A 16,137-nucleotide genomic window follows, 5' to 3' on the forward strand; every position below is an offset into this window, starting at 1 on the left:
CAAATATATGGTAGAAGACTGTACAGTCTGCCCATTTGGCTTTGTTGTAGTTCTTTGATACTTGTGAGGGCAGACATCTCAAATGGCTGCCCCCGAGGTTGAGGGCAAGAGAGAATAAGTAATACATTTGCAGTTATCTCTTATCATTCCTTGTTGTCTAATCCCTGGCATTTTATCTGATATGTTGTCCCTATTTAATTCCTGCCTCAATACTATTCATTGTCGTTTTCTTAGCAAAGCAAAACAGATACAAAAAGTTTATCATCTTTTGAGTAGTTGCCACTTTATGTCCTACCAATAAAGAATAAGGGAAGTTATGTATACAATGGACCCTTTTTCCATTAGTTTTTGTTTCGTTTTTACTTCTGGAGCTGAAGAGGACAGAAATAATTTTTTGCAGTCTATGCAAAAATGTTATCTTTAATAAAAAGTGTAATTATAATCACAAAATATTACAACACTATTACAATTTATTAAGTAGTATCATTTCTAGAGTCAGTATCACAAACATAAAAGCATACCAAAACTGTTACACAGGTGGAAAAAGATCTTACTTTTTTTGTCCAGCCTTTAACTAATAAGAGACTTCCTTTAGGGCCACATTTTATCAATTAATGAGCAATTCAGTCATTTCGGTTGCATATGTGTCATTCCTGAGCAATCTACTTTGAGCTCTCTGAAGGTGGCAAGGCTTTGGATGGCATAAACTAAAGCCTTTGCATTTTGTTGTAGAGCCTGTTAGTTACATCCTCTCTGCATAGTCTAAACTGAAACAGTTTTTGGCTACAGTTGGTTCATACCGCTGTAGCATCAGTACCATAAGCAAGTGGGAAATTCACTGTGTTCAATGCTTACATGATTAATGGCAACTGTAAAAATTACCACTAAATCATTTATTATATCTGCTGCTATGCTTTAAAATTTGATGAAGAATGTTGAAATTACTGAATTTAGAATTCTTGACTCTGACATGGCATATCACGGGTTAATAAATAGACACAACATATATGTCAAACAAGGCATGAGGGAGCAGATACTTCTACTGATTGTAATTTCTCAGAGAAAATCCGTATTATGCCAGTAATTTAGTGTTTTGTTTCTGAATGCTAGAGAGCATAGTAACTGACCAGGTTTGCAAGTCTCATAACTAAATGTTACTTTTTTTTAAAAAAAAAATTGGCTTCTATTTTAACAAATTTTGAAGAAGTAATTGTAATAAATACTTAATAAACGTACTTTATCTTAACTGCAACAGACAGTCGATAACTAATTACAAATAAATGGCACATGCAATTTGTTTTTAGTAAATTCCACATTTTTCAGAATACATTATGGCATCATTCTTACATGAATAAGTTTTAGACTAGCTCAATAATCTGGGTAACCAGGCAGAGAAAATTTTCTGGCGAAGGTTTCCACTTCTTCTCGTAGTGCCTTCACCTTAGGCACAATGTTGGTATCTGTCGCCAAAACTCGCTTGAAGTCTACCATCTTTGGTCCAGATATGGTGGTTATGTCTTTTGCAAGCTTCAGTCCTGTTTTAGAAAATTACAATGACACTTTAAAAAAGTGACGATTACACACAGTAACACAAACATTAAAAACTCAACTACTCAGGTATTACTTTTTACTTACGGATAATAAAGTGCACAAATTTTCGGTATGCAAGATACTTTGGTGGACATGGAGGGACAGGTAAGATTAAATGGAGTAGAACAGAGTAAACTGAAGTGTGGAGAAAAAATAAAGACCAGAAAGAGTTACAATCAGGGGGTTTACTACGAATGAACAGAACAGGGAGGAAATTAATGTGTAGGCATTATTGTAGACAAGAAATTGAAAATAATACTACCGATACTGAAGGAATCTCAGACAGAATAAATAGCAAGACCTTATTTTCAAAAGATATACAGTCTGTGCACCTACGAGCTCTTATTTTGATAAGGATGCACAAAATATCTACAAAGAGCTGTAGAAAGTCACAAACGAAATCACATCCGACTACAAGATAATAATTCAGGTAAAAACTTTGTGTATGATACCAGAAATGGCAGAATTTGCCAATAGGAACAACATATTTGTTCCCAGCACATTCCTCCCAAATAAATATAGAAAATGAACTTAGCTAGAACTGAAACTCAAAGGAATTCTGCTCAGTGGCACCAGAGTTAGGGACCAGACACTCTCAGAATATTTACCTGGACTTGCAAGGGACCTATGCTAGTAACTGAAGAAACCATGACAGCTGTTCATCTTGATGTCTTCCCTTATGGTGGACATCTTCCAGCAGGATAACTGCCCATGTTAGAAGGCCAGAATTGTGTTTTGGTGGTTTGAGGAGCACGACAATGAACTCACATTGACATCTTGGCCACCAAATTCACTTGATCTGGGCTTGATGTAATACATCTGGGATGTTACTGGGCACCAGCTTCACACTCAAAAACAACCGGCCCATAATTTATAGCAGTTATGTGACTTGCTTGTAGACATGGTGTGCCACATACCTCTGAAAACACATCAAGGACAAGTCAAATCCATGATGTGCAGAATCACTGTGCGTTGTCTTCCAAGGGTGGACAAATACACAGCTGGTAGTAATGTTTTGACTCATTGCATACACTCCATGTGTAAAAGTGTGTCATGTAGCTAGGAGGACTTATTCTACCAACTAGAACATTTCAGGTTATACATTTGCACATACTTCTGAACTCTGTGGCTAACTTCAGACAACTTCTGATCAGAGTTAACACTTACCATAAACTGCAAATATTTGTGTAAGTTTATAAAATAGTTTGACATTTCTCACAAAAAATGTCAGCTTGCAATGGAAACATACCTCTGTCTATAAACTCCACCACTTTGTCAATATCACTCTCCACTAGGCCTCTGGTGGTAAGAGCAGGAGTGCCAAGACGAATGCCACTTGGGTTGAAGGCACTTTTGTCACCTGGAACTGTGGCAAAACAGATTTACAGCTGCAGAGATTTAGATAGAATAAGGGATCTTCACCTTAATAACTTAAATGAAATTTAACACAGACCTAAATTAGAAGGATAAGAAGCAAGATTGGGGTTTTATACCCCATTTATGAGAATGTAATTATCAGCAGAGCACAAGGCACGGGAGGAATTGGGCAGGAAATCAGCTTTCTACTTTTCATGGGAACTACCCCAACAGTTATTTTAAAACAATTTAACTGACTACAAAACTCTTAACTTAGTAAGCCTGAAAGTGAAATGGAACCCAGTCTTTCTGAATAAGAGTCCAGTGTCTTTAAAACTGTGACAGCTTGCTCGTGGTCACAGGACTTGCATACTACAGCAACATTTTATACTTCAAAACTCTGCCTTCATTCGTAAGATACATCAACATGAAGCACCCTACATCCATTGCCAGATGATGGTTGCCTCAACTTCTCCGTGTGTTACAGTCTTCATGTATACGCATCCCTCTTGCCCCTACATCCTTTCTAGTTGTCACCTCTGCCTTTCCTTATCTACTGGCTTTCAGCAAAGAACAGTCTTCTACCATCAACCAACATAACCCACCCATCCACCTCCACTGCATTTTTCTTACAGTGTTGCTGTTTTCCTTTTGAGAGACATCAAAAGCTATGCCTTGAACATTACTTGTTAAGTCAAAAATATGCCACACCGGATTTATTCCTCTAAGTATCTCTCTTCCTGCCCTTCAACAGCCGAAAATACAAAATCTGTTCAGTCAGTGCTATGACCCCATCTTTAATATGTACTACTATCTTCTTGATGTGTTGTTTATACATTATTTTAGAATTATTTTCATATATTGTGAGACCTACTGTCAAACTTGGGTAATTATGCTCTTGAACTCTTTTTCTAATAATTTCCGGGTATGCAGCCGGATCCCGTCGACATTCTGCCACGATATTTCGGCCCAGAGACGTCCGGCCATCATCAGGTGAGTACACAACTACTGAAGAGCCCAGGTGCAGTCGCGGTATTTATGCCGAATCTCGCGCATGTGAAATGTACTGGCATCCTACAGCGCATGCGTCAGATGTTGACATGCGCAGCATAGCCCAGTTGTACGTGCTGCCCTCGGTGGTGGAAATAAAGTTTCATCTAGTCATTGAGCATCGAATGACACTGTCGATTCCGCTGTGATTGTATAATTTTAATAACAGGATTCCAATTTTTATCCAGCTGAAAGCCGTTGTCATGATTTATAAGATTATTGGCAAGACGTATTTCCACTGATTCCTTGATTACGGAATCCCAAAAACCGGAAACCGGGGATAAAATTTTTGTTACATTGTATTCCATTGAATGTCCCAAAGAAATACAGTGCTCTGCTACTGCCGATTTTGACGGTTGCCGCAGACGGGTGTATCTTTCATGTTCTATACATCGTTCATGGACAGTTCTTGTCGTCTGGCCAATATATGCAGCGCCACATTCACAGGGAATTTTGTAGACGCCTGCCTTCTTCAGTTGTAAATCGTCTTTAACGGATCCAACCAGGGCCCGGTTCTTTGCTGGTGGACGAAAGATAACCTTGATTTTATTTTTCTTCAGTAATCGGCCTATTTTCGACGACACATTCCCGGCGTATGGAAGGAACGCAGTTGATTTAAAGTCATCATCTGCGTCCTCAGTGCGTTGCTTCTTGTTATGATAGTTGCGCATGGCCTTCCTTATTTGGCGAGAAGTGTAGCCATTCTCTTTGAAAACCTTCTCCAAGTGTTCTAATTCTGCGTGGAGGCTTTCATCATCCGATATTATATGCGCTCGATGTATTAAGGTACTGAGAACACCGGCTGTTTGTGCTGGGTGATGGCAGCTTGACGCCTGGAGATACAGATCTGTGTGAGTCTGTATCTCCAGGCGTCAAGCTGCCATCACCCAGCACAAACAGCCGGTGTTCTCAGTACCTTAATACATCGAGCGCATATAATATCGGATGATGAAAGCCTCCACGCAGAATTAGAACACTTGGAGAAGGTTTTCAAAGAGAATGGCTACACTTCTCGCCAAATAAGGAAGGCCATGCGCAACTATCATAACAAGAAGCAACGCACTGAGGACGCAGATGATGACTTTAAATCAACTGCGTTCCTTCCATACGCCGGGAATGTGTCGTCGAAAATAGGCCGATTACTGAAGAAAAATAAAATCAAGGTTATCTTTCGTCCACCAGCAAAGAACCGGGCCCTGGTTGGATCCGTTAAAGACGATTTACAACTGAAGAAGGCAGGCGTCTACAAAATTCCCTGTGAATGTGGCGCTGCATATATTGGCCAGACGACAAGAACTGTCCATGAACGATGTATAGAACATGAAAGATACACCCGTCTGCGGCAACCGTCAAAATCGGCAGTAGCAGAGCACTGTATTTCTTTGGGACATTCAATGGAATACAATGTAACAAAAATTTTATCCCCGGTTTCCGGTTTTTGGGATTCCGTAATCAAGGAATCAGTGGAAATACGTCTTGCCAATAATCTTATAAATCGTGACAACGGCTTTCAGCTGGATAAAAATTGGAATCCTGTTATTAAAATTATATAATCACAGCGGAATCGACAGTGTCATTCGATGCTCAATGACTAGATGAAACTTTATTTCCACCACCGAGGGCAGCACGTACAACTGGGCTATGCTGCGCATGTCAACATCTGACGCATGCGCTGTAGGATGCCAGTACATTTCACATGTGCGAGATTCGGCATAAATACCGCGACTGCACCTGGGCTCTTCAGTAGTTGTGTACTCACCTGATGATGGCCGGACGTCTCTGGGCCGAAATATCGTGGCAGAATGTCGACGGGATCCGGCTGCATACCCGGAAATTATTAGAAGAAGAAATACGCCGGGAAAACTTCAGAAGTCACACTCTTGAACTCTATCTGTACTAAAGGAGAATCACACATTGTAGTCTGCATCTGCAAAACACAGATTGGTTCAGTATCTTCCACTAACATACAGTCGTAGAGGTGCTGAGAATAGACCTGGTGATACCCTTACCTGGATAATTCCAATTCTGAACTATTTACTATACTTATGCACCAATGAACTATAATGGAAGCTAAGTATTCATTGAGAAGCTTTTCAATACATTAATGTAAGTTGAATTGTGATTGGTTGTCGAGGGCTATTTTTGTATAAATGATGTTGAAAGTATGCCTACCAGATTAGGTGAGTGAAACTACTTGGAAAACAGGCACAGTGTGCAGGATGAAGATTCATACCTGGGATCTTCTCCTTTCACAGAGAACTGCTCTACTGACTGAGGTATTCAGGAATGATTCTTGAATTACAATCTACCACAAAGTTTTGACACTGCTCTCAGTCAGCTCCATAATGCAGATATATTTTAGATGGTAATTCTCTGTCGCATTCTACAATTCTGTTCATGATTTGCAAATAGTCAACTGTGTTATATCCACTTTTAAAGCCAGCTTATTACTTTACCTGATGAAAATCAGGTGTTCTTTCAACATGGTTTGTGATACTTTTAGTTGTGTATTTTACATTGTTGAGAGAATGATGAAACCTATAATCTTTTGTGTCTTGCCTCTGTATTTTCTTTTGAAGTAAAATAACTGTTCCGATTTTGAGGAACTATCTTCTTCTGCAGATATATACCAAAAGAATTTGCAAATTTTTCTATATTATTTTACTCCAATTTTAATCACTGATATTGAAGTTCCACCATCTCTTGGCACTTATACTCAAGGTGGGTGTAAGGAACTTGCTTCGATGATACGAGCTTGAGTGCCATTCTTTCTGCCCTCCGTGTTGCTTCCATTGTCTTAAGATTGTCCCCGACAATCAGCAAGTGGTATACCAAAGTAATGTAGTATTTTAAGCCACAACTGTGTAAGACATGTTCTGGTAATGTCTCTCATGCACATAAAAAAGAAAGTTACACACCTACCACTCTCAAAACCACACTAATCTCATGTATAGTCCAATATTATTGAAAACCATATATTTTTTATTATGGTATTCTTCATGATAGATACAATCTCTGTAACGATTTCATTTTGTTTGCCCTTACTTAAGTAACAAACTGGTCTTGCAGGTTTAGTCACACAATTAATATGATAATTTAATATGGGATCGAACTTCGCCATTAATTCTCTTCACCCTAGAAAGTTTCTATTACATAGATGTCTAAAAATTTCATAATTGCCTTTTAATGGAAGATTTCTTTTGGCAAGGAAATCTACTGTGGAAAACAACATTAACAAAACTGATCTCCACCTCTTTTCTTCCTATTCAGTTTGGTCTTTAATTGCTTGATCCATTAATTTTGAATTTTTAACTCTCTGTGGAAGCTCTTTCCACTTGCACATTTCAGTAATATGGTTGTGGGGCAGTTCATGGTTGGAGACTTGCAACCAAAGCAATACACAGCATTTTTTTCTTTTCTTCTTTTTCTTATAAGTAGGCAGAAAACATCATTCCGGCTATAGAAAGCTTTTTTTATTAAATCCACAATCTGTTTCACACCAATTTAGGTGCATCCTCAGGTGATATAAATTATTTTATGCCATCCTGAAGCCTCTCTCCATCCTTCACATCACAGATAAATTGAAACCCACTAGATGCATCAGTCAAATTGATACAAGGAGGGTGTCCCATATTATCAGCTGGAGGCAATGCGGGCACAGCTATACGGAACCATTAACTCAGTTCTTGGTGATGTCGGCTTGCTCCAGTTTCTTCCGTAGTGACACTATTTCTGTTAGTGGAACTGTTTCATCACCCACTGGTTCTAGTTTGCACGAAGCATATGATTCTTCAGTATTATCGAATGATGAAGCTGCAGTAACATTAAATTCTTTCACATCACACTGTACAGTCACAGAAACACTTTCAGTTCGATTTACAAATTTATTTAATGAACCATTTTGGCACAACTGCTCTTTCACAATATCCCACCTAAGTTTCCATTTTTGACATCTGACAAGCACTTGTTATCCATTCTACTCTCTTGAAAAAAAAATCACAGACTCTAATAGCACCAGACAGACATACAGACTGCTTGAGTCTTCATGCCTGACTGGGCTGCTGAACCCAATACCAAAAACATTTGGGAGCTTTACTCTAAGATGCCCAGCCTACAGTTTAGCAATGGAAATTCCAAACCAAAGGCCAGTCGCAAGTGTTGAGGGCTGTCACTGCAGGCTACCTGTCTGTCTCAGCATAAAAAATTGTACTTTGTCTAGAATCAAAGACAACTGCACATTTACTTAACCTTTACGTATGTTCTCTCCTGGCAATGCTTGGTGGGTAGATTTTTTTATAAACCCAATACACTGCTTTTTTGATTATTTTCGCTGTTTTACTGTAGGCAAAATCGTTTACCGCACCGATCAGCAACATCGAACATTTCCGGTATTTCAGCACAAGCCAGCAGCTGACTGGGAAAGAAATGGAAATTCGTATTGTCATCAGTTCACATGGAGAATGACTGCTGCAGTATTTATCAATGCTGTCTGGTTTGAGGGAAAATAGAATCAATAATAAAGGTGTTCTCAACAGGGGGCTAGTGTAAATATAGCCTATTAACATTCTAAATTTGAAGATTTTTTTTTTCTTTTACCAGGAAACCAGACTGTTTGCTAAGAAAGGGCAAATTCTGACAAGAACAAGAGGTAACCCACTCACCTGTATTTTTATTGCATGCAATAGATATTTCCTCAAGAATGTGTTCTGCCTTGCTTCCTGTCAGCCCAGCTGAACGAAGATCTACCAAGACCAAGTGAACGTCAGTTCCATCAGTTGTTATCTTGTAGCCAGCTGACTTTAAGCGATCACTTAGTCGTCTTGCATTTTTTATAACCTGGAACAGATATCCTGCCTTGAATTTCAAAAGTACTGTCTACCATGATGACAGCTTCCATTAAATTCAAGTTTTGCACATAAAGAATTATAGCAAAATGGCAGCCATATAAAATATGCTACCGTTCAGAAACAACCATAACCAAATAATTGTGTCATGTTCTAGTTTGAGAAAGCATGGTAAGTAGAAAATTTTAGGATCAGAGTTTTTTTGCTGTCATTTCCGAATGGAAAGTAAGGACCATTTTTTACAAAATTTTTAAAAGAGATAGGTAATATATATATTCTAATGACTAGGCGAGTCCCTTCTATGCTGAGGCAAAAGTGATCTGCCCCTATTTTGTAACCTTCCCCCGACAAAAATGGCAGTAATAATACAATTTTTTGGAATTTGATTTACTTCAGTAATTAACTCATATGCAGTTACAACAGACATTTAATATTATGTGGAATTACAATAACTAATAATGCATACTGGAACTAAGTATGATCATTTCGCACAAATATATATTTTTTGTACAATTTCAGTTCTGCGATTCATGGAGAATGTATAGTCTTTCTTATCCAAAACGTGCACACACATGCACACCCACACAACAGGCAGGCTTGGAAAGCAATGCTTCAACCTCCCTGAAAACAGCCTGCCAAGAATACGAACATGTTCCGAACCTGTGCATTGTAACATCCTTGTATCCTCAATGGCACGCTGTCCACAAGGTGGTAGAGACACTGCCTCCCGAGCCTACCCCACTCTTCAATGACGGCCCTCCTGGGTCATCCAGTGAACAAGCAGGCTGCCTCTTATGACACACTTTAAATTTTAACCAGTTGGTTCATGTCAGTAGAAACCACATGCCATTTTGTTATATAGATTCCAGCCTTTGGAGGAAGGTGTTCAGGAGATAGGCATAGTGTGCTCATGGGTTACTCTCTTCACTTAAATGTTGACGGTAAGGTTAGCTGTTACCTTTGCTCTCAAATTACTTTCTAGAGCAACGAGACACATCTGATACCTGCACACAATATCAGCTCACACCAAGACTGACCTACTTCCATCCTGAAACCATGGGATCCACAGTGTAAGATTACAATGGCCCTTTGAGATATGCGGACAGATTGTACAGTGTGCACAAGTTGCTCTGTCCTGTTCATGAGTAGAGACAGTGTGTATCATCATCTTCAGTCTTGTGTAGCCAGAATTAAATAAAAATAGAATAGGCAACACAAAACAGCAAACTATAAACAGTATAATACTTTCATGGAGTACCAGGGGAAATAACTGAGTATGTGGCAGCAGAATACATTTACAAACCTGAAGAATGACCTACTAACACAATTAATGATAGTTAAAAACTTTTCGATAACATTATCCACTACATTACCTGTTCTTGATACTTCTTGAATTCTGGTGTGGTAGCCTGCTTCATTGCAGTTGCAATACCTGCAATAGCATGATTATGTGGCCCGCCTTGGAGTCCGGGGAACACAGCCTGGTTAATTTTCGATTCCAAGTCGTACATAATGTTTTCACCATTCTTGCCCACACTGCGAATACCTTTTCAGAAGAAAAGCAAACAAAGAAGCATTGATTTAGAAAAATAAAATTAATCCAGTGTGTGCTGATACACTGTCCAGTGACATTAATGTAACCATCTGTCGAAAGCCTGAATAACCCCATTTTGCAATGCAGACCGCTGTGAGAGATGCAGAAAGCTTGTCAGTGAGGTTCTGAAATGTACCGACAGGCTTGTGGAGCCATGCTAATTCCAGTGCAGTGGACAGCTGTGCTTGGTTTCTCGGTAGAGGGCCCATGGTGTGAACAGCACAGTTGAAGTGGTACCATAGATTCTCAACTGGATTCAAATCATGGGAGTTTGGTGACCAGGAGAGTACAATAAACTCAATGTGGTTCTCTTCAAGCTTTGTATATACACTGTGAGCTGTGTGATACATTGCATTATCCTGCTCGTAGATGCCATCATGCTGAGAAAAAAACAAACTGCATGTAGGGGTGGATGTGGCCCCCAAGGATAGCTGCATACTTGTGTTGATCCACTGTGTCTTCCAGAATAACACAATCACCCAGGGAATGCCCTCCAGCATGGAACCTCCCACCTCTAGGTGCAGGGTGTTTGCTTTCAGGCATTTCACACTGCACATGCCAACAGCCACCTGTCCGATGGAGCACAAAACAGAGTTCATCTAAAAAGACCAGTGGACATCCAGTTGCAGTATTGGCATGCAAATTCTAGCCTTTGTTGCTGATGAACAGCAGTCAGCACGTATGCCACGAACAGGTACCTGCTGATGTGGTCCATATGCAGCAACATTCAATGAATGATCATTAAGCAGATGTTGTTAGTGGCCCTTTGGTTCATATGGGCAGTCATCTGTTGAACAGTTACATATCTATTGTCCCATACACATCACCATAGCCGTTGTTCACCCAGCCATCTATGGCCCGTCATGCACCACAGTTGCCTTGGTGCTGGTTTTCGATAGCGCCATTCTGCCATCCACGGCATACTTCAACCACAGCATAACATGAACAGTTTAAAAACTTAGCCATTTTGGAAATTATTCCACCTTTGGCCCGAAAGCCAATGACCATACCATTTTTGACATCAGATAAATTGCACTGTTTCTGCATTATGACAAAGACAGCACTGTTGTCCTCGCCCTGCTCCAACACAGTTTATATAACCTCCATTGCTTGTGCTGCCATCTGCTGTCTGCGAGTGGTTATTGCACATTGGTGTCTAACAGATGCAGTGGTCACATTAATGCAACTGGATCATGAAGTAGTACTACAGTAATCAATTAGTAATGAAACAAAAAACTAAATAAGCATATTCTACCCTGTCAGAGGCAGGGCCACCTGTGACAGCAGTTTGTTTACCAGCTATGCTGGAACTTTGACACTGCCTTTTATGTAGACATGACTATAAATGAACTGTCCATCTGAATGAATGGCCGAAGCTAAACTGTGGCCAAGAGCAGAGTTGATCACCCAATGGCACAACTCACTCCAGTCGAGCCACAGCACTGAGACAATGTACTTGTAGCTGCATCTGTGTTTCGTATAGTCTGTGACTCACTAGTGACGTAAAGGAGCAAAGATTGTTGCAATATAATCCAGAAGAGGATGTGCAGGGAACTACTACCAAACTGAAAATTGCAACATTCAAAAGATATTCCTGCAATAATAAGCACTGTTTTGATACTAACGTGCAGATCTTCCTTTTAGCTATGTACCAAATATTTTAACTGGATTGGCTTTAAGTACTCCAACTGTTTATAACAGATCATTGAGACTAGTTTGCTCCTATCCCACAGAAATACAGCAATGCTCAGAGTGGGAAACTCTGTATTACCGTTTGACGTCCTATCAGGAAGAAGTGTGAAGGGCTGTTATCTACAAGAACAAACGAACACCTTGTGGATGACAGAGTTATGAATACAATGAAACAGTAGATACAGGAGTTCTACAGAAAGTTGGTTTCCTTGCAACAAACTTAAAAATAAGATACCGTATTTACTTGAATCCAAGCCACACTCGAATCTAAACTGCACCTGAAAAATGAGACTTGAAATTCAAGGGGAGAGAAACGTTTTAGACCACACCTCCAAATCGAAACAAAAATGGTCCATTGCAACATGAGACACAATTTAGGTTGAATGGATGAAGATACAGCTACAGTAGTTTGGTTCGAGTCGTAAGCTTAGAAGTTAAGCTTTAACAGGTAGCCATTGCTACGCTTCAGGCACTCCGTCCATATTTATACGTGCTTCGTCTGGTTTGAATTGATTGCTTATTTTGCTTTGATCTGATAAGTGCCGTTCTCTTTGTTATAGGTGTTTATGTCACTAAGCTGAAAATGCATTATTGTACTGTGTCATGCATTGCCTGTCACATTCTGATAATGAGTGTTTAAGACCTGTCGCCACTTGCGGCATGGCTTGCTTTTGTGTGTGCTACTGCCACTTACAATAAATAATAAAAAAAAAAGAGCAATTGTCTCATGAGCGAAACAATGGCAAGAAACTGCTATTTGTTGTTACTTACACTGCTGGTTTCTTTGATAATGATCAACAAGAACCAAATAATAGACTGCATATGATAGAAGATGTTCTGAACGAGAGTTTAGTGAAAATTTTTCTCCGTTTGAAAATCTTTCCAGATGCTTCTTTAGTACATTACATTCTGCATAGAAATTAGCGTCATCTTAGATCTAAAAATCTAGTTGGTTGCCGTGCTTCATTTCTTACTGCATCACTATTCACCATAAGAATAATACGAACATAAAGATGATGTTATACGTATATTCTTCTGCCTTTGTTGTTGTCTCAGTCTAGTTTCGTAGTTTATTAGGCAGACAGGATTTAATTGAGATAGCAGCAAACAGTAAAGAATACACAGCATAATGTTTACTTTCATATTATTCTTATGGTGACGAGAATACTGCATGTGATTCACTATCCATAAAAGTTGGCCAGATTGACATACATCTCAAACGCCTTGCCAGTCGGATTTTCATAGTAGATTTTTAGTGATGACTTCAAATGCAGCGTGTGATGGTGTTGTTGTTGTTGTCTTCAGTCAATAGACTGGTTTGATGCAGCTTTCCATGCTTTTCTATCCTGTGCAATGCAGAGTAGCAACACTTATAAAATAAGAATGAAAATAACTTAGAAATTAAACATTGAAATTTAAAACAAAATTTATTATGTTTGTAATACGTCTTATACGAATTGTTTAAAATATCAGTTATGATTCTGAATCGCTATCACTCGATTCTTTGTTACTCATTTCTTCACACAGAGCATCGTCCTCCGTACCATGTAGTGCACTGGATATCGAGCATTTTTTAAATGCTTGTTGCAGAGTCTGATTTGGAACACACTTCCGTGCATCATAAATCCATTAGTACACTTGCGACAAACATGCGTGTTCTACATGCCCTGTTGGTGTCAGTTGTCTGTCGCTTTTCGAAAACCAGTCTGTGTACATGCGTTTAAGCCTGTCCTTAAATGCTTTATTCAAACAGACATCAAGTGGTTGCAGAATTGAAGTCATCCCGTCTGGAATAACTGCCAAATCCGTTTCGCTTTCCTCTAATTTTCGTTTTACTGGAGGTGTTGTATGGTGTGCGTACTCATCTAATATCAACAGACTGCGTACATCAAGCATTGCGCCCATGACGACTGTTCCACAAAAGCCTAATCCATTCCAGCACCACGTCCTCTGAAAACCACCCACTTTCGTTTGCTCGTACAGTTACACTTTTTGGAAACACTTCCAATTTTGGTAAGGTATTTCGCTTGAAAACTATGAATGGGGGTAATTTATGTCCATCTGCTGTGCAAGTAAGCACGACGGACATCCGCTGTTTGTCATCCCCTGATGTAAGAACACTTATGTCTTTCTTTCCTTTGGCGTCAACCGTTGACAGCATGTAAAAATATATGGGAGTTTGGTCATTATTTCCTATCTGACCAAGAAGGTATTGCTTTTCTGTGTGCCACCTAATTATGAAACGCTGAAATTCCACAAGTTTTTCTTCATAATTTTTTGGCAGCTTCTATGCAACTGAAGTTCGGCTCCAAAGTGAAAAACCCCAGCGCTTCATAAACAGAACAATCCACCTGCAACTAGCCTTAAAATTTTCAATTTTTTGCTCTCTAGCAATTTCATATGCCTTAATTTTTATAATTTTTTCAGCGTTCACAGGCAGGAATTTCTGACGCTGTTCCTTGACAAATTCATTTAAAATCACTTCTAGTGCATGATATCGGCCACACTTTGGCCCACTAAATGTTTTCCTGCTACTTGAACATACAAATAATGTGTCTCCCTGCAGTTGCCATCGCCTGACACTGCTCTCATCAATCCCGTATCGCAGACCTGCAGCACTATTAGAACTTCGTTCTGCAAAACAAATAACTCCCATCTTGAATTTGGCACTATAATGAAAGCACTTCATTATGGTTCACTAACATCAACAAGCACTTCACAAAATTCCACGAAGCAATAGGTGCCGTTACGTGAAATCTTAATGGGCCCCAGCACATCAACTTGTGCAACAATCCTAAAGCCTTGTGCATTGTTGGTATTTTTGTGTAAAGATATTTAATTGTGTTGCTACGAATATTTGAAAGGCTGCTACTTTCGAAGATTAATAATATGGAACTTCTATTTACTTCGTTGGATATTGTATGAAAATGCAGTGGTCGAAACTCGGGGCAGAGAAAAAAAGCTCTTCTTCTACCTTTTTTTTTTTAATTTATTTACTGACACAGAGGTTTTGGTGCCAGTATTTATCTTTGTGCCTGCAAATCATGCCTGTGTAGTGCTACATATATTCGATGGCAGAAGTTAGTTCTGGCGGCACTTACCAACATTTTTCAGAACTTCCGTTTACTTTGCACTCTATTCTAAGCCGCAGGCAGTTATTTGGATGACAAAAACCAGAAAAATAGTGCAGCTTAGATTCGAGTAAATGTACAAGTTTCTTCTTTTTCCCTTAATATTCGAAAATTTAGAATTTTTAAATACGGTATGTACAAATTTCTTCTTTTCCCCTTAACATTAGAAAATTTAGCATCTTACCTTTCCTGAAGAAGATTATGCCAGCTCTAGGACCCCTCAGTGTCTTGTGAGTGGTGGTTGTGACAATATCACTGAACTCAAATGGACTCGGTATAAGTCCAGCAGCAACCAACCCCGACACATGAGCCATATCAGCCATAAGGTATGCTCCATTTTCATCAGCAATTTGTCGGAAACGCTTGTAATCCAGACAGCGCGAATAACAACTAATACCTGAAATTTTTACATGATTCTTGATGTAATAAGTTCATATAGTGTAAACTAGGTTACATTAAAAGGCTTTATTTCGCATAGAAAAAGCAAGTAGATACAACTCTTCTGTGGCAGTTTGTTTCTAACAAGAGAATGCTCAGACACATCACATGGAAAGCTCTTCTGCGGTAGCATCATGTGCACAAGGTATAAAAAGGCAGAGCATCAGCAGTGCTACCATTTATAGTAGGCTGATTCATGTGAATGGATTTGCAACATGATTATGGCCGCATGACGGTAATTATCAGGCTTTGAACGCCAGATGGTAGTTGGAGCTAGACGCATGGAACATTCAAGTTCTGAAATCTTTGGGGCATTCTATATTCTGAGGTCTACTGTGCCAACAGTGTGTAGAGAATACCAAATTTCAAGCATTACATCTCACAGAGGTCAATGCAGTGGCCAACAGCCTTCACTAAACTACTGAGAGCAGTGGCGTTTGCT

General features: G+C 39.3%; 1 protein-coding gene across 1 annotated transcript in view; it reads right to left on the reverse strand.

Annotated features, from left to right (window-relative positions):
• Positions 1 to 400: 400 nt before the first annotated feature.
• LOC126162084 (serine hydroxymethyltransferase) overlaps positions 401 to 16,137 on the reverse strand; it is a 40,746-nt gene continuing 25,009 nt past the window's right edge. The window contains exons 5-9 of the mRNA XM_049918358.1: positions 15,442 to 15,654; positions 10,214 to 10,386; positions 8,658 to 8,832; positions 2,840 to 2,956; positions 401 to 1,535 (exon numbers count right to left, since the gene is read on the reverse strand). Coding sequence (XP_049774315.1) covers positions 1,369 to 1,535; positions 2,840 to 2,956; positions 8,658 to 8,832; positions 10,214 to 10,386; positions 15,442 to 15,654 — 845 coding nt within the window. The 3' untranslated portion in view covers positions 401 to 1,368. The remainder of the gene's footprint in view (positions 1,536 to 2,839; positions 2,957 to 8,657; positions 8,833 to 10,213; positions 10,387 to 15,441; positions 15,655 to 16,137) is intronic.

The sequence above is a fragment of the Schistocerca cancellata genome, chromosome 2, assembly GCF_023864275.1.
Source record: "Schistocerca cancellata isolate TAMUIC-IGC-003103 chromosome 2, iqSchCanc2.1, whole genome shotgun sequence".
In the NCBI taxonomy this organism is placed as follows: domain Eukaryota; kingdom Metazoa; phylum Arthropoda; class Insecta; order Orthoptera; family Acrididae; genus Schistocerca; species Schistocerca cancellata.